This window comes from Diadema antillarum, unplaced genomic scaffold (assembly GCF_040938485.1).
Source record: "Diadema antillarum isolate AM-2024a unplaced genomic scaffold, OU_Dant_1.0 scf00000032, whole genome shotgun sequence".
Taxonomy (NCBI): domain Eukaryota; kingdom Metazoa; phylum Echinodermata; class Echinoidea; order Diadematoida; family Diadematidae; genus Diadema; species Diadema antillarum.
Window position 1 is genome coordinate 1413158 of NW_027270921.1, and position 19835 is coordinate 1432992.

Here is a 19835-nt window from a genome sequence, read left to right on the forward strand (position 1 = left end):
ATAACTCTTTTTTCCAACATCTAAGCAAGAACTTCATTCATACGTTTGTGTTTACTTATAGCTGTAAGCGTTATACCAGATATAGAGTAAAATCTTTGTCCGAATTCGCACAAACACCTCCTCGTCTTTCAGACGTTATACAAGTATGAGATCCTGGACCATCGTCTATATTTAGGAAAAGAAATATAGGTGGCATCGTGGAGACTAGGGCCCAATACGGAAATAATGTGTGAATGATTATGATGAATAATTCTCGAGTCACGCGGTTTTGTTATGGTTTTAATTATATGTTTAATTGATTCTGCAATCTGCATAGACACTTAGCAGATTAAAACAGTGCACACATTTCCTCAAGAATGAATGCAACTTTTTGAGCACAAAGTGTACATCAAAATAATTAGATTCAACATTATAATATATACCAACGATGAAATGACGCAATTTAAAGTACACCTTGTTGAATATTGTGAGTAGGTCTAGATTTGTTTAGATATCAAAGCTTTCATCCAACCAATCTTTTTCTTTTTTATAGTCGCTTCAATTTCAAAGTGAATGCCAGAATAGGCTTATGGCAAGCAATGATTCAACTTTTGCATGTTTGTATTAACAAAACAGACTTCTAAGTTCATGGAAGGTCAGCGGAGTTCTCTGACAAGTGGAACATTTTGGCCTCGCACGTTTACGATCGCAGCTTTTCGCAGTAAATCACAAAAGTTGATATATGCTCTCTAAAAAAAAAATCGAGTGAAAACATTCACTCTTGAAGGAGTGAATACAAAAAAAGAGTGAATTTAGAGTAAAATTGGAGTGAATTTTGAGTGAAAATGTTCATTTTCACTCATTTTGGAGTGACCTCATCACAGGGATCACTCCAAAATCTTCGAGTGATCCCTGACGTCACTCTAAAAACGAGTGAAAACGAACATTTTCACTCAAAATTCGCTCCAATTTCACTCTAAATTCACTCTTTTTTGTATTCACTCCTTCAAGAGTGAATAATATCTTCACTCGATTTTTTTTTAGAGAGTATATACCATTCAATTCTAACGAGGCGTTGTCTGAACAGCACCTTCCGACCTCATAGCCCCTTTTCCATATACGAGGAGCTGAAGTAACATATAATGATATTATACAAGTGTATCTGCACTTGCTGTTATTATGCAGGTAGGGTTTTACTGACGATGCTCGTCCAAGAGTCTCGCAGTATTCTCTCCGCCCGCCCCGCTCCCTCCTCATAACTCTCTCCCTCTCTTTTTTTTCTCTCTCCTTCTCCAAAGCTCTAGCTCTCTTCCTCTCTCACACCGGGACGCTTTTCTGTAATCTACTCTTGTTCTGCAGGGTACTGATGATGATGATGTTAGTTATGGATATAATATAGAATATAGAATATGCAAATGAATGTGCTGACCATGTCATAAACTCACAATTTTCCCTTGATCGTGTAAAAAAAAAAAAAATGATGAAAATTCAATGTTTCTGTCATTGAAGGCTAACTTAGTATCCTGGTTGAATAACTTCAGAATAGTGATCAGTTAGATATATCAGGATCTGAGCCTCACCGGGCATAATTGCGTTTGAATGAAAAACTAGAAATTCCAAAATTCTACGTACAAAGTTTATCATAACTATATGGCAAGTTGTGAGGGTATGACAATGCGCCATGCTCACTTTGCCATTGGCGTATTCATTGACAGTTCAAGAACTGTTTCCCGAAAAATTAGCGAAACTCCAAAGTGTCATAACTTCCTTATTTTTCACCCGATTTCGATCAAAATTTTACCGTTGAACTCGTAATATCTTGTTCTTTCTTATCAAGCTAATTTATATTTGGACTGGATTTCCATGTGATAACAGAACGCTGCTCATTGCATTGCCCAGGGAGGTGGCGCCCGTGTCTATTTCGGGATAAAGTCCTCTATGTGGCAGCGCGGAACACTATAGTCTGGTTTACAGGAACCGCTTCTCATTGAAACAAACTTTTTAGCACATGTACACCATCATGCAAATAAAGTAAAAAGGGACTTTGTAAAGTCGGTGACGTTCTTAAAGAGATAGTATAGTTTTGGTTGAGACCAAATTTCAGGTTTCCAACTTTTTCGGGGGGGGGGGGGTGGGGAGGGGGAGATAATGAGAAACCTATTGAAATATGAAGGATCAACGTTTATATGATGAGAATTGTTTTGGAAATGGCTGAGAAATCCAAAACAGAGCAATCGTAATAAAAGGTGGGTCCCACCTTTTATTAGGCTCGCTTTGTTTTACTTTGTTTTTGGATGTCTCAGTCATCCCAAAACCAATTTTCATCAAATAAACTTGATGGCATGTTCTGTATTATTTAATCAGTGTGGTTTTTTATGTATCTCGCAAAGAGTTAAAAACCCAGTCTCCACCTCCACCAATACTATACCCCATCCCTTTAAAGTGATTATCAATACATGTGGATTTATTTTTCAGGTTTCTGTGGTTAAGTGTTGGATAGGTGGAACATTTTTCTCTTACGTCATGGATGAATGTGAGGCATGAGCACACCACTCACACGCACGAACGAATAACCAGCTAGCTGCCCGCATGGATGTAGTGCGGATATGGGTCAATGAGCAGAGGTCAGAGAGATGGGGTGATCATTATTGTCAAAAAGAAACCATTGGTCATGTTGATGGTGTCTAGAGTATGATGTACGCTGGCTCTAAAACGACAGAAACAATTGTTTGATGAATACCTACCTGTCGACTATACAGCGCCGGAAGTAACCTCTCCAGGATGAGTGGATTCGTTGGAGATTTGAGCAGTTCTCAATCGAAAGCGTTATCTGAGGTAAAGTTCAGGGCAAGGCAACAGACGACGTAGTATCAATCTGTAGTCCCATTAATGCATATCTGTGTATGTGTAATGACGTGTTGATTTTTTACCTTCTCTGCCGACTAGGGTAGGTTCGGTTCCTTTTACGTTTTAGCAAATCCTAGGGTGTCTCAGTTTGATCAGCATCACATCTTGATACCGATAGATGGTTTCCTTGTAGCTAGTAATAGTAGAACCCGATGGCACTGACGGAGGGAGTTTTTTTGTTTGTTTGTTTGTTTGTTTTTTTACCCAATTTGCAAGCTTTCGATAGTTTCATTCATCATACATCAAATCTGTATCAGCAGCTGTATACGCCTGTATTCACTATTATTTAGCCCGACCCTTGTATACAGCGACAGGGCTGTGTATAGTTAATTTTACAATTGTGTATGACTCTGATTAACTGAACAGCTAGTCTAACGTTACTATATGTACAGTAAATTTTAGTTTTAGATTCTATTTCAGAAGCTACTAGGTAGAACCTACAAAAAATGTATGGTTGGGTGTTCATAATACCGGACACCTAACGTTTTTTTCTATCAATAGAAATGTGAAAAATCTCACAATTTGACTGAAATTTTACTCACGTGTGGAGAAAATACTCCGGATTCACAAGCGCGCACTAAAAATGCGATCTGAGGTACGCGCTCTTAGATGGCGTCTTCGAACGCGTGGGGGTGTCATTTTTTCCGCACTCAGTTGCCCTGCTCATTTCAACCGACCACCCTGACAATGCGTATAAAGGGCACTTAAATGCGTTTTTTTCGACAGGCCGCTGTTTTTTTCTAGCCGTCATTTTTTCCCCAATAATATTTGAATATATTTTGAATCCTTCGATATTACTTTTGAAGGACTGTTTGATGAATTTGACTTGATTTTCATTAGGAAACTTTTCTTCGTAATTGAAATAAATTAGATGAGTCGGTTTGTTGTTTCACATTCATTTCTCGTTTCTGCATCAACTCGTACGGTCGTAGCGGGTGACAAAATGTTTGTGTCATGTATATGTGTAACGTGTGTGCACGATCGTACAAGCGGCGGTGACAATTTTGCGGTCAAAATCGTCAAATTTATTACGGAAGGATACTCTACATCTAACAACGAGTCAGCAAAGGTAGGCCTAGTTATATGTAGTTACACGATAAACCTTACTCGATTTTGCTAAATTTCGGTAATTTAGAGGGAATACTTAGTTGTTTTTGCCACATTTTACTCGGTAGCGTAGCCCAGTGAAGAATCGAACACCGTTGCGCGTAGTCCCATGCGTACATTTTCTTTCTGTACGCGCAATGCCATTATAATGCGCGGCCGGTCTTTATGGACCCGGTCGGTAGGTTGGACACCTACCATACTAATAACGTTAGAGAAGTAAATTTAGAGTTCTAATTGAAGAACTCCCATCCTCTCTTTTACTTTTATGGTCAATCCTAATCAATTTCTAGGTTCAACAACACTGTCAAAATCTAGAGTTTTGGTCTAATTTGATTTGCTCTGTACTGTGTTTTGGATTTCTATTGATTCCATCCAGCTAAAATCCAGAATAGATGGCATCTCCCTTCCAGAGTCTGGTGATGACTATCTCCTGAAATGGCTACGGGGTAAGTTCTCATTTTTGAAAAAAAAAAAAAGTGATGACATCAACACATTGCCAACTAGATCGTGTAGACCTATATTATGTCACCTTTTGACTTTGTGCCATGAAGTGTGTTTTTGTTTTTGTTTTTGTTTTTGTTTGCTTTTTTGCTCGAACTTTCACTTACCGGTATATCTTTTTAAACCCCTCTAAAAATGGATCTTAGATATACTGTAATGTAAAATACCTTTCTCTCCTGGATCACATATAGATCTAGACACATGCCTGATTTACCAGATCAAGTGTGAAGTGAACAGTAAAACAGACTGTTGTCGTATTGAGAACTACAATTCCCATAAAATTGTTTGTGTTTCAAGCAAATAGAAACTCTGTGTATCTAGAAAAGTAAATTCCAAGAATCTCAGCCATCAAACTAAACTTTTTGTTTTTGCTTTTTTTCTTCTAAATAACCATCATTGATTCTTGTTTATCACACTTCTCACCAGCATAGCATTGACATTTCATAGTGCAAATGCAGTACTTTTAGCTTGTGAAAACTTGTGATCATGATATACTGGTACCAATCATGCTGTAGAATGATGAATTCTGGTTGGTGTATTTTCATGGGTACTTGTACTTGACTTTTGTAACAAAGACTATTTCACTTCTTGTATGATTTTACAGCGAGAGGATTCAATGTCGACAAAGCAGAGAAGATGCTCAGAGATGTGAGTTATTCTTGTTGTCATAGAGAGCAGTTAACTTTGATTATGAAGTCCACTTTCATGCGGCCCACTTTGGGGCTGCTGGTTAAGAACACACCTGAGTAACATATAGTGACAAAATGTACTGAAGTTGCCATACAGTGTTATGTGATTTATTGTCCATTTGCAGTTTCATGGAGTCGTTTCTGCCATTATGTCCAACAAGATCATCCAGTATCAACTTTATGCACTTGAAATACAAATAGCTCATTTGTGATTATGTCGCAGTCATCAGACTTCATCAGTGAGGGGACTTTTTTTTTTTTCAGTAATTGTTAGAGTGAAGGGGGGAAAACCACTGAAAATTCCACACCAGTCTTGTGGAGTAGAGACAGATCAACTGAACCTTGAGGTATGGTGTACATAATCATAGCTGTATGAATGATGCAGTGTAAATATGTAAGCAACAATACCCCTCTACCTTTAAAATTGTGGAAATGAATAATGTCAGGCAGATTTGGGTGGGTTTATTTATGTTTGTTTTTTCAGACAAAATTGCTCCTCTTTATAGCCGGAAAGTGAAAAGTCAATTGCATTGTGTGTAAGACACATCTTTTTTCTTCTCCTTCCTGTCTGAATAAGAGTTGCTTTTTTTATTTCTCCAGCATATATCATTCAGGGAAGAGTGGAATGTACAATCACTAGTTGACAACTGGCAACCTCCTGAGGTAAGTTATACTTTATCATAGATGTCATAATCAGTAACTGTAACTCATTGCCATTGTAAGACTTGAACTGTAAGCCAAAATACTTCTTTCATCTCTAACTTACATTACTGACAGCAGTTTAATGTATATCACAGTATATCAGAAGAATGTATGATCGTATCATGTGGAAAAACTTTGGTCATATCTTTTGCCTCTGAGAGAATTCTGTAACTTTTAAGTGAAGCACCTTTTATGAAGTTTGTTATGGTAGAGTATGATTAGACAAGCATTGTGTATTTTCACTGGGAAAAGAAAAAAATGAGCAGTAGCTCTGTAACCTGGGAATTATCTACCCAGCATGTTTTCATAACTCTAGTAATGTGAAAAGCCATTTTATATATATTATGTTTTCATCCTTTCATTTTTGCATTAATGTTTTTCTGTAGGTCCTGGACAAGTACATGGTAGGGGGTTTGTGTGGCTATGACAAGGAAGGGTCACCGGTGTGGTACGAACCTTTTGGTCACTTTGATCCGAAAGGCATCGTCCTCTCCAGTACGCCTAGAGATTTGAAGAAGATGAAGATTGTCATCTGTGAAGATATTCTCAGCCACCTCAGATCACAAACAGAAAAGGTGAGGAAAACGACAGGTCCAATTACGAAGTATATCAGTAAATCAAGTCAGCTGGTCTTGTGTTTTGGAGTAATGACGTTTCATGTTCTCTTTGGGATGCTTCGTCAAGCCAGCTGATATTTGGAAGCAGCAATTAGTTGTAAGTAAATCCAGTAGACTAGATTTACTGATATTCTTCATGATCTACTTACCTGGATGACTGAGAACATTCACAGACATACATTTTGTAGCATGTTCAGTTGTTATGTCATTGACAAGTTGCAGTGCATCATGATGATGATAGCAATAAATCATGTAATTCATCAGTCCAGTTACCTTGATAAAAATGCAGCTTTTAAAACCAAACAAAATGTATAGAAATGTTGAATTTCAATACCTCATCACCTCCAAGCCCATTTTTCTCAAAACTTTTGTTTATCCAGTGGCTGGCTGTCAAACTGTTTTGCAACAACTTTTTTGATGAAATAGAACAAATCGTGATTCCTGTACATGTAGTGCATCATCACATTGCCCGCATAGAGTTGGAGGTCATAAAAAGAACGAAAATGCACATAGAGCTGACTTTGGCAATGTAACCTTTACAATTTTCTAACTTCTGATCCCTTTTAAAAAGATATTTTCCTAGCAATAAAGTAGGTTAATTATGTCAGTTTTGACCCATCGAGGACAGACTGATTTTGCTACAAAACACATTTCCTATAGACCCTTGCCCAAGTATACTCGGGACTTGTCCTCAACAGGTTAAAGTGTAGCATCTGGAAAATTCATATCCCACCAAAAAGAAAAAAAAAATCCCCTGACATTATATGGCTTTCGTGGTGATGCATCATAATATGTTGTCCTGTTTGAACATTTATTCCAATAATTTGTAGTAATTTTAAAATGCCACACCAGGAAATTAATGTTTTGTGACTTAATTGATCATTCAAGTCATGGCAGGTCACATGTAGTCTTCATTGCCTAGGGTAGGCTCTCTAATGTAAATGCTGTTCTGTTTTTTTTTTTTTTTTTTTTGCTTTGCTTTTCTTTTTTTTCTTTTTTTTTGGGGGGGGGGGGGTTGGACATTTGACTGTGCAAGTACAAAAAGTGGACATCAACAATAATGTAATGTACAAAGATGTGCTGTTTTTAACTCTGGTGCATCTAACATTGTGGATTCAACCTTTAGGATTATGTAAGTTTATGCATGAAATCTGCACCCAGGGCACTGTGCCTGTGATGATAATTAAGCGTCTGTAGTCATAGAGTGTGAAGGCAACATAGCAGTGTTGTGCAAGGTCGTCATTAATCATGCTTCGTCTTGTGTGTCAGCAAGTGATTTTTTTTTTTTGTTGTTGTAATAATTGCAAGACTCAGTGTGATATGATAAATATCCTCTGATCTGATTGCACTGAATGTTTGTCATTGGGGGAAGGAGCCCTTTTTAACTTTATTTGTCTTTGAAATTCAATGTATTTAATCCACTGAGATCAAACTGATTTTGCTATAACACTCATTTCCCATAGACATCTGCCCAAGTATACTTTGGACTAGTCTTCATTGGGCTATGAGTTAGTACCTTCTATGCCAGTGTTACTGAGGGCATTTTTCCCATTATCACTTTATTTTGCTCTTGTATTAAAAAAAAAGAAAGATGTGGTTAAAACAGAGTATTATTAAGTTGCCATCCTCATTTTGACTATTTAAAGGTTGTATTTGCCTTTTTTTCTGGAAAAAAAAAGTTGAAGAAGTAAATTCCACCTCATATGAATGTGCATCTTTCAAAGGATTATTTTACATAGTGCCACTACTTTATTACTAGTTGATAAGCATTTTTGATGGATTATTAACCCACAAACACTGAATACCCTAGCAATAATCTCATCCGTGTGCATACATTTGTGTATTTGTACAACAGCTGCAGAAGCGTGTGGACCGCATGGTGATTGTCTTTGACTTACAGAAAGTTGGTCTCTCTCATATATGGAAGCCCTTCATCGACAGATACAATTTGATTCTTGCAATATTTGAAGCCCACTACCCAGAGATGCTGAAAAAGTGCTTTGTGATCAATGGTAATGTATACAGACTATGGAAAAAACAGAAATAAAGTAGCAGTACTGCTGGCCATTGATATTATAGCAGAATGAACCCCACAAATATATAATATGAATTGAGGAAGTGCAGTAATATTGGTAGAACACATCAGCAAAGTTTGAGAAAAATCAAACAATACTACCTTACAAATGATATCAGTTTGTAAAGTTTTAGTGTGGTCATGACTGGATGAAAAAACTTGAAGACTTTATGAAAAAACTTGAAGGCTTTGTGACGTCATGTATGGGCAATGATAAAAAATAATACGAAGAAAATGCAACATATTTTCACTTTTCTAGCATAATGAAAGAGCACTTGACTTCCCTTTTCAGAAAGGAGGAATAATATTACTCCTAACATACTTAATAACTGTGAGAGAATTTGCACTTTTCATAAGAAATGAAATTTTATGGAATTCTCTTTATGATTTCTTTACATAATCGTACATACATGGCATCACAAACTGTAGCAGTCTTCTCATCCAGTGATAACTGCAATTTTTCAACCAATTGTCCGATTTTCCTCAAACTTAGTTGATGCATTCTGCTCTTTAGATATAAAAGCTAGTGGACTCGTGTTACAACAAAGTTCATGGGACTGGAAGATTTCTTTTCTTTATACATCGAAATTTTGTTTCGTTTCGAAGACCCTGTGTGGTGTGTCTTGTAATGAAAACCACATTTGACAGATGGTGTAGTGTGTTACAGTCATGATTGTTTGCTAGTTATTATGTGCCAGTGGTGTGCATAGTGTTGAATAACAATAGAGAAATCAATTGATATAAATCAGACATAAATACAAAGGACGATATTGATCAGATATGTTTTGAGATGCAAAATCTCGGGGGGGGGGGGGGGGGTTATCATCCTTACAATATTACCCTAAAATTTTACTCATCATGATTTCTGCGTAACATGTAATTTCATACTTGCGCTTTGTTAACTGTAGTGAATTGTAGCTTCAATATCAAGGAAAATTTGATCCCTAGTATTAAAGTGTTATTATGTGAAGGTAGTAACAGTAGGATATTTGTGCTTTGTTTTACAGCTCCAGGCTTCTTTTCACTGGGATTCAACCTCATCAAGCCATTGCTGAGTGAAGAAACAAAAAATAAAGTCACTATCCTGGGAGGTCAGTGCTTTACAGTAGGCCTGTGGTGTACTCATTCAAATGTTTGATGAGCTGCTCAACTTCCATTCTGAACTGTATGTTTTCTGTGCCACCCTCATGCTATGATATTGCTCACTGTACACTGAATGTGGGCTATATCTACACTGAATGTGGGCTATATCTTTACAGGTCATCTCAAATCATGACCAGTGAATCATTGAGCACTCAGCTCGCAGTAGCTGTGAATTGTTTTGATATTTTTTTTTTTGTCTCTGTTCTCACAAACCAAATATCTTCTGACAAATTTGTAAGCTATCTCTACTTTCAAATGATGCACTTATCATTGTAATTGTTGTTATCATCATAATTATTATCGTCTTGTTAATTCAAGCAAATCTAAGGAATATGTGTCTATATTTGTCATTTTCAGTGTAAGCTTCATACAGGTTTATGAACTCTGGACCTGTTTGGAGGATATGATCTGAGATAACAAAGCAGTTCCTCCCACACCCCCCCCCCCACAAACAAACAAACAAACAAACAAACAAAGATATTCCAAAGACATGAGAGAGAATATAGTAAAATCCTATTTATGTACTATGTTTTGTCAAAGGGGATTACATGTAGAGCAGTTATCAACACTTGACTCCAGCCTTCACCAGATTTATCGCTCTTTTAGTCGCTGTCATTGAAGACTAGGAGATCAGAATAATAATCAAATTTTCATTTGCGTGTTATGCATAAAAGTGGCATTTCTGCACTGCTGTGCAGTTTGCAGTTTAATAAACGTGTGCATTTGCCTTTTCACCTTGGATATTTAATTTGAGAGAAAATGCACCTTGTACAATATGTAATGTGAAAACAGTTCAGAGCCAAGCAAGCAGAGATGGTTCATGACCGTGATATGGCCTCTGAGTGGGCAAACTGTGCAGCAGTGATTATTTTTGTTTTACTGGTACATTCAACTTTGTACACTGATAACAATTTACTGAGAAGGTAACAAAGATTTTCAAAATCACATTGTACTATGCATGCATGCTGCAAAGACATGACATAAAATGAAGCATCAGCAGGGCACAGTGAGTAAATACATGCCTTCCAGACAAAAGTTTATCATTGGTATGCCCTAGGCTTACTGTGTAAACAAAGAAATAAAATGTAGACCCTGTAAACTAATTCTCACACTTTAGGCATTATACATGATATACTCTCATTATATGTCAAGTGATTTGCGCCTGTTTAGATATTGCAGTCAATATGAGCTGAAGTACTAAAAAAATTGTCACGTACAGTGTACTTTGTTTGGCAAATGGTAATGAAACAGTCAAATGATATGTTCATGTTGAGCTTTACAAACATATGGAAGGAGGAAGGTGCACTGCAGCATTAATCTGTTGTGCTGAGACATTTAGGGTTCTTTTTTTTGGGGGGGGAGGGATGGGCATTGAATTAGGTTGAAAGGCCAATGTTTGATGAGATGACTTGCAGGTGTTTCTGTCTATCAAACCATATACTTGTACATATACATGCTATACAGGGCTTGACTTTAGCGGTATCCCTGGGCCACCAAAAATTGATGTTGGGCCACCAGACTTCCAAAAACGTTGTTTGGTGGCCCGATCTGTCGAATAGGATTCAATATCTATTTTTATGTTTCCCTTTATTTTGGACTTCACAATTTCTTTTCAGACCACCACATTTTAAAATCTAAAGATACTAGTGGCTGGAATGGGCCACCAGGGAAAAAAGTTAGTGTCGAGCCTAACTGGTATATGCAGCTTACATACGATATCCTTATCTATCCATCTATCTATGCAGCTGTCGATTTATCTAGGTACGAACAAAACAAACATGGAAATCCTTGGTTGTCTGGATCTGGGCTGCATTGTTCTGCAGAATATACAACTATACTTTGCCACTGGGATGTCTAGTGTTGTATTATACATCTCTAAAGAGGCAATATCTGTATAACATTGTCATTGTAACTTATATATGTGCCAAGATCTTGACTACCTTCCCCTCTTTCTTTTATCCTGACCACATTCTACTAATTAGATATTCATGCAATGCACATTATCATGTCATAATGACTTTTATGACATTCTCATGCCTCATAATTGATCATTTTTTATTCACCATCAGGGAACTATCAGACTGTCTTACGGGATGCAATAGGAGAAGACCTCCCAGCTTATTTTGGAGGCACAGCTTGTGACCCCGATGGTGACCCTCGCTGTGTGTCAAAGGTGAAACCAGTCATGCCATGAATGCATGTTTTCTACATGAAGATTGAAGCATCCATGATGCTTCAAAGAGTATTTGGACATAAAAATGCAAGTAATTTTGTGGGGGGGGGGGGGGGGGGGGTGTCCATTTTTTCAGTTTTGAAAATGTTTCTGAAGAATTTGTGTATAGGATGTTTTCTAAATGACCAATGACAAAAGATATAGAAATTTTCATATAGTATTGAATCTGATGGATCTCTTATTTAGGCCAGCTTATTAGCTTGGCATTATTCCAAGAACAAGCTTCATGGTATGTGGCTATTTCCATGTTAAGTCACATATGTGACCGTGCACCTCAAAATGAACATAAAGTCGCACACACTGATTTTGCGTGAGGACTGAAAATAAGTGAAATGGGTCAACCTAGCCGAACTTGACTTTTTCATATTTTCTGAAAGAGCGGGTCTTCTTTTACATTGTGCTAAAATTTGGTATCATAAAACGGGCAGGAAAGTGTGTTTTTTTTAGCAGTTTATCTCGAACATTTTTGGTAGAATAGTGTGATTAGGTGTGTCTTTAGAATCCCTTTTTATGCCTCCGCCAACGAAGTGGCCAGAGGCATTATGTTTTCGGGTCGTCCGTCCGTCCGTCCGTCCCGTTTTGTTTTTGTCGATATCTCAAGAACCGTGAGGTGGTTTTGCATCAAACTTGGTATGAGGGTATATCCTGGGGGGATAATACTTTGTTTCGATTTTAGGGTCATGGGGTCAAAGGTCACAGGTTATTTTGTGAAAAAAAAGGTTGAAATTTCATGTTTTTCTCCATATCTCGCAAATGGTTCAAGGTATCTTCATGGAACTTAGTATATATGCATGTACCGATGGGCAGTGATTATCTAGGGAAGTTGGGGGGTCATGGGTCAAAGGTCAAGGTCAACTCCTCAAAATATCACTACTTTCCTTATATTTATGCAATGCCTGAAGGATTTTTTTAAAACTTGCCAAAAGGTCAAAGGTCAAAAGGTCAAAGGTCAAGTGAAAGTGCTAAATTGCACTTCTTCCTCCATATCTCGAAAGTAACTCAAGGTATTATCATGAAACTTACATATTTATGCATGTTCTACCTAACAGTGATTCTTTTTGGAACTGTGGGGTCAAAGGTCAAAGGCCAGGTTTAGATAATACTATTTTACCATTTGATACTGAAATTACACTTTTTCTCAATACCTTGAAAATTACTAAATGCATAAACTTATAAAAGGGTCAAAAGTCAAGTGAAAATCATCAGTTCCCCCAAATACCTGCACTCTGACGTTTTAATCATTCATCCAATTGAACCTAGTTCTAGGAAAGTGAACATTCAGCACATTTGTGGCAAACCTGTCATTTTAATATTTTGCCAATTGTGTAAAACTGTCATCACACATTGTCAAGACATTGTACTATAGACCTATTAGGAGAACCATGCATTATGGCAGAGGCATACACCAGTCGCCATAGCGACATTTCTAGTTCATTTCTGAAAAACCTTGTCCACACTCTTCACTTTCAACTCTAATAACTTTTGAAGGGATAGTGCTACTGCTTGAAAGTTGGCATTAATTATGGACAGAATGTGTTAATGAGGCATGCTTAATTTCAGTTTAATCCGATAATCCCTTCATTGTTGTTACTCTGGTGGTTTACTTCCTGTTTTTTGTCCCATTCATTGCACAGCCAGCACGGTTTGGTAAAGATTAAGCGCTTGAATAGACACTGTACTTCAGAGCCTCTTTTCTCAGTTCCCACTGTTCCCGAGTTTGTGCTTCCTTTCCAATATTTAGATAGGTTAGGAGAGTCCATTTGATTTGAGTTATATATCATTCTAAAGCTTAAAGTCTGCTCTTTCAGAATATGGTCTTAACTAAAAATTCATGTCTGGCAACTTTTTGTTTGTTTTGAGGTGCAGGGTCACATATGCTAAATAATGTAAGCTACAAAATAAAAGGTTTAATGTCACTAATGCCTCCTGTCCAGTTTTCAAAGCCCATGAATGCCTTAGGATTTGAATTTTGTTTTTTAATGAAATACACTTTTGTTGCTTTTTTGTGTTTTCTGCAGTCTTCTTCATGCGTGAGTGTATGTCAACTGCAACACTTTCTCCATTTCATCTTAAGTTGGTGGCTGGATTTGTTTCAAGCTTTGTAGTACATGTAGGTTTTGAAATAAAGTGGGACAATTGACACTTCTTTGGAAAGCTTGTTGGGTCTGTAGAATTGAAAGCTGCCAAAATCAGAAAATCAATATCCATTAGCTTTTTTCAGGGGTTGCTGACAAGCCACAAAAATATGTCTTATAAATTACGTCATCAGGATCAGTGTCATGAGTAAATGCATGTCAGAATGATGTTTGCAGTTTTTATGAGCGCGTTTGTTTCTCTGATCATGTTACAGATCAGGTTCGGTGGGAAGGTTCCGGAGTCATACTACCTCAAACATGAATTCATGCAGGACAGCAGATTCACAGAAATTCATGTCCATCCAGGGTCAAAGGTTGAACTGCCGTTTGAAGTCAGTGGGTCAGGCTATGTCCTCAAGTGAGCACTCTTAAAGTTCTCTTGATTTTGCATTGTTGTTTTCTTTAAGAAGTTTTGAAGTAAGGCTCACCTTATGTCCTTACAAGGACTGTAGTTTCATACATGCATTTTGAATGCATCTGAATCTTTTGAACAAACTGCTTTGTTATTATACCCTTGAGATTGTCCATGTTCAGGGTCTTTTCTCTCTGCCTTTTATTCTGACTTTCCAGCAGACAGGTTTGATCATAGTGACTCCTTATTTCTTTTCAAAATTGCATTGTATGTTCCATTCACAACTTTAATCTAAGTGTTCAGGAATGTGAAGTTCTTGTTACTGCAGCTGATTGACAAATTTCCCTTCATGGATGTAAATAAGCATTGATTATTCAGTGATTCAGAAGTACTGTGTAGCTATGGGCATGGGCATACGTACTCTGGTTGGAGTGGAGCATACCACTTCCTGAATATACTGGACAGGCATTGTATCCACTAGACTATTAACAAGCTTCTGCCTGATAACCAGGGCTGGTTTTAATCCTTACAATATACAGTGGGTACTGCATACATTTTGTATTCATTCAAAGTAGTGAATGCTTGTTAACTGTTTGTATCATTGTCTGTAGATGGGAGTTCATGACCAGACACGCCAACATAGGCTTTGGGGTGTTCTACCACTCGGAGCCAGGAGCCTCCAAGGACCAGTGGGAAGCGGTGGTAGAGAAGACACGGTGCCACTGTCACATCGTCCCGGAGATTGGAGGACACTCCTGCACCAAGCCAGGCACATGTAAGCATGGCCAATTTTCCTAAATGGTCTCTCATTAACCCGTTGAAGACTAGGTCTAGTCCCGAGTATACTGGAGCAGGTGTCTATGGGAAATCTGCTGAAAACTGCTTATCAATAATAGTGGCGCACAAGTGATGGTAAAATGGAGACAAAAGGAGCTAGCTTTCAATCCTAGCAGAATCTTTGATAGAGGCAAAATGACAAACATGTACTATAGGGTATTAATAAAGCAAACACACATGGAGACTACACACAACGAGCAGTCAGAGAAGGGCTAGGGACACAGAACAAAGAAAACAAAAGGGTAGGTTAGAGGTAAAAGGCAGGCAACCAGACAAGTATAAAAGGAAGGGGGATTAAAGCAAGGGGGTGACCAGACAAAAGGCAGAGGTGAGCCAGTGATGATTCCATAAGGATCATAGGGGGCAGCCTTTGAAGGATAAAGATGAATAGGGAGGCAGCATCAAACAAGATAAGGGAGAACACATGGGTAAAGAATAGATGAAGAGTGAAATGGCAACAGCAAGAGTGGGGGGGGGGGGGGGGGAGGGAACAAGCAGTAAGCTGTAAACCTGGAGTACAAACATGTGGCTAAAATGAAATGAAACCCAACCAACTAATGTGAAGTACAAAACATATCAATGTATACAAATGCAATACATACTAGATACTTAGTAGATCAGTATATAACTGTATTTTATTATCTGATTTTGATATACATGTACAAGAAAAGAAACTTGTCAGACATTGATGTCAACAAAAAAGTTTGTTCCTAAAGAATAGTTCCTTTGTTGTACTGTTTCAGAAATCTGTCAAAATAAGCACACAAAATTTTATAGTAAATGATTTCCAGATTGATATATAGCGCATCTTTGTGCCAGATAATATTTTATGAATGATTTCCTTGTGGAGATTGCATCCTCTCCCTTCGTTTGCTGCTGAAGAAAGTTGGTCTAGCTTGTGAATACCCCTGAATCTTTTTCTTGTGTCTGTCTGTCTGTCTGTTTGTCTGTAGATGTCATCCTGTTTGACAACTCCTACAGCTGGGTTCGCTCCAAGAAGGTCCTCCATCACATCGAGTTGGTGAAGGAGGAAGAGGAGGAGGAACGCTGACGACAATCACTACTAATCTGCTGGACAGGTTTAATTGGACATCTCAGAAGAACTGTGACAGGAGAGGAAGCAATGAGTACTTTCAAACACGTCAGTATTTTGTTTTAGCTTCCTCGTGAAGCGACTGTGTGATGCCAACTCCACTCGACGTGCCATTATTGTTCCAGTTCCTGCTGTAGTGTCTCAAGTTTTATATATAACGCACAAAAACCCTGGCCAGAGACTAGCACCTTGTGGAGCTACAATGTAGAAGTATGTGACAGTATTGACAGATTGTGCAGGACCAAAGCAATATCAAGCTACCAAGGGCTCCAGAAAAAGTCTAGTACTTGTTCCATGGCGTAATACAGACAAAACAAACAAAAAAACCAAGAAAAAGCAACAATAAAATGATATAGTTCTTTAACCATGTCAATGTCATGGCAAAAATTAGAAGGAAAAAATGAAGAACAACTATACTTGCCGCTGTGTTTTGTACTACAGGAGAAACTCGGTATAACGAACACTGCTATAACGAGATATCGGTTATAACGAGGAAATTTTCTCGGTCCCAAATTTCCTTCCACACAAGTCTATGTAAAATGCTACTCTTATAGCGAGATCGGCTATAACGAAATAACTGATATAACGAGATAAATTTTGTGACTTCCAAACAAAGAAAAACATAGTAAATCAAACCTGCTATAGCGAGGTAAAGCAAAATGCCTTCGGTAAAGCTTTACTTCGCCTGTGCTATCATCTTCCGAGATTGTATGTACAAAGCTTGATGCGTCAAAAACTGTCTTGTTCACACATATTCATTTTCTTAAGTGCACTCCAGCTAGCACTACATGTTGTACGTGTGAAGTATGTGTGTGTGCACGCACACTGATACATGCAGAAAATGTGTTGGGACGGCCATACGTATACATTACATCATCATGACGTTTAGCAGGTGTGAGGCAATCTGATGCTGTGATTGGCCTTCTACTTAGGGAATTCCCCGTCTTCACACACACACACACACGCAGTCATAATGTACATACAGAATGTGCTGTGCAGGCCATATTCAAGCTTTCCACACAACACACACCCGTACGATAACCACACACCAATCCACAGACGATCTTGATACAATCGCAAGCTATATAAATTTACAAATTCAAACATCTACAATTAATAAGAAACACATTCTTGATATTGGATTTCCTTGGCGAAAAACATCTTCTTACCCATAAAGGTGAGTAATTCCCTCACACACAATATGAAGTTAGGCCAAGTAAAAAAAGAAACCAGTTTCTCGTCCTCGCGCGCATCGATTTTGGCCGCCGCATCGATTTTTTTACTATTTACTATTTTCAAAATGGCGCTGAAAATACCAAGAAATTCATAATTCTCGTCCCAGCCCGCTCCCCGCCCGCATCGATTTTCAGTTGCCGCATCGACTTTTTTGATATTTACTATTTTTTCGGCCGCCGAAAAAAAAAAGATCGACAATTCACCTACCAATCGTGACGTCTCATTTCTAATTTTTACGCCTTGCGTCCTCTACTTAGCTGTAGACTGTAGTACAGCTGTAGCTTCTGTGTGTAGTGCGTATGTAATAACGCATGCATTTCACACTGCGAGCTCGGCCGATCGGCAAGAAGGAATGACCCACAAAGCAGTCGAACTGCACTGTAGTTGGATGGGCGGCGCGGCGGGCCGGCCTACTGGGCTGTGATGTACAGCGCACTCGGTACGTCGTGAACGCGATAGCGGCAACATTTTTGCGAACAATCGCTGTTATTCCACGCATATTTCGCGCGTTGTTCGTATTTTTCCCCGTTTCTGATATATTAAGCGGATGAATTGTACTGTACAAATGCTTGTGAGGATTGTACGGTATCGAGTTTGTATACATTTTCATGTCATTGTGACTATGTGCAGTGTGTGTGCAGTGTCGGAAGGTACGGTGCCAGCAGGGAGGTCCACACCTCCCTGGTGCCAGTGCAGTGGCCGTGCCGCACCGTATATCGGCAAAGTGTGCGTGTTTTGTAGCTGTCCAGGGTCCCCATCCCCTGGTCTGTCACGGCGATACATTCTATTTTGCAGAGAAAATGAATGCGCTTTTCCAGCAAATGTAGAATTATTAAATGGGTGTATCTACAAAATAAATAACTTTTCCACGGATTCTGGTTTGTCTCGTATTTCTGCGGGATACTTTTCTTCACGATGTAAATTCACGGACACAGCCGTGAGTGGTATCATCTGTAGTGTGTACTGTTATACAATCATTCATCATCCAAATAATGAGTGATTATCAAATGTCTTTTTAGAACATGAAGAAACATCTTTAAACGTTTAATGCTAGAATGCCATATCAGTATCATTTTGACATCCATCTGCAATTGTACAAGCCAGTTTCCAGTTGAATGTGCTACAATTGTACTGTGAAGAACTGCAGATAAACATACCAGCTGTGTGGACACAAAAAGTCACAAACACCAATAAATAAAGCTAGTGTTTTGAATATCATGGAATTTATTTCAGTCGTACATTTGTTGAAAGACATGTTTTATACCTGTTTCAATTAATAGCACAATACATCAGAATTGCAAGTACACTGGTATCAGAAAAGCCATTACAACACTAAATACCAGTATTAAGATGGTCATTTTCCCTTGACATCTGTAGTGGAAAGAAAAACCAAATGTATTTCTGCATGCATGAAGTTTCATTTCAAGTATGGCACATATATCTATTTGTTTGAAAATGCACAGAGTGCAGGCAAGACGTACACTTGGGACCTGGTCTCATAACACAGCTACCAGAGTGATGTTTCATTTCATAAATTGAATATAGGAAATTGTAAAGCCCTCTCTCGTTACCTTTCTCAGAATTACCGGACGAGAAACACATATTACTTTCATTTTGACGATCCTTGAAAAAATAGTAAGATATCAAATAGTAAGGACCTCCCTCATCGCCTTGCTCAAAAAACCCGGACGAGAAACTACTTTCTTTTTTTACTTGGCCTTATCAGTATTGATTGAAATATGATGGGTAGTCCCACATGTGCAAATTAATGTCTTTATTTTATGCCTTCTTTTATGCCTACTGATATAACGAGACATCGGCTATAACGAGGAAAATGACTCGGTCCCGACCATCTCGTTATATCGAGTTTCCACTGTATTATCTGTTTTATGAGTCTATTCCTCCTACAGTTGATGATGATTGCATGAATTTGTATTTGTATCTGCCCTGACTGTCCAATACAAATACAAAACACATTGAAAAATTGTTGCATGGTCATATTATAGACTCTCGCCATTTAAGGAGCCATTCGTTCCAAAAAAGTCTTTAACAAAACACTTAACACTTTCTCAGCTTCAGTATGAATGCAAAATGTCTAAACAAATGTTTAGGGAGAATTTTAGAGCCAGATAATGTGACATTTGCTTCCTCTTAACATATTACATTCATTTTGCCTATTGCTTGAAGGATAGAGGGGATCCTTTGCTTTTTCTTTCCATTTGTGTTAACA

At 38.1% G+C, this 19835-nt stretch overlaps 1 protein-coding gene across 1 annotated transcript; it reads left to right on the top strand.

Moving 5' to 3' along the window:
* Window positions 1-2760: 2760 nt before the first annotated feature.
* Window positions 2761-16704, top strand: LOC139741931 (SEC14-like protein 2). Its single transcript, XM_071652505.1, has 11 exons — window positions 2761-2814; window positions 4370-4439; window positions 5099-5142; window positions 5784-5846; window positions 6272-6460; window positions 8358-8514; window positions 9584-9667; window positions 11789-11892; window positions 14303-14445; window positions 15051-15214; window positions 16230-16704. The coding sequence occupies exons 1-11, from the start codon at window positions 2761-2763 to the stop codon at window positions 16325-16327; spliced, it is 1170 nt and encodes a 389-aa protein (XP_071508606.1). The 3' UTR covers window positions 16328-16704.
* Window positions 16705-19835: the final 3131 nt, after the last annotated feature.

Excerpts from the sequence above, each read along its gene's own strand:
- LOC139741931 (XM_071652505.1), top strand. The coding sequence starts at position 2,761 with ATGAGTGGATTCGTTGGAGATTTGAGCAGTTCTCAATCGAAAGCGTTA. Across the intron at positions 4,440-5,098 it reads TCTCCTGAAATGGCTACGGG|CGAGAGGATTCAATGTCGAC; the intron begins GTAAGTTCTCAT and ends ATGATTTTACAG. Across the intron at positions 5,847-6,271 it reads ACAACTGGCAACCTCCTGAG|GTCCTGGACAAGTACATGGT; the intron begins GTAAGTTATACT and ends GTTTTTCTGTAG.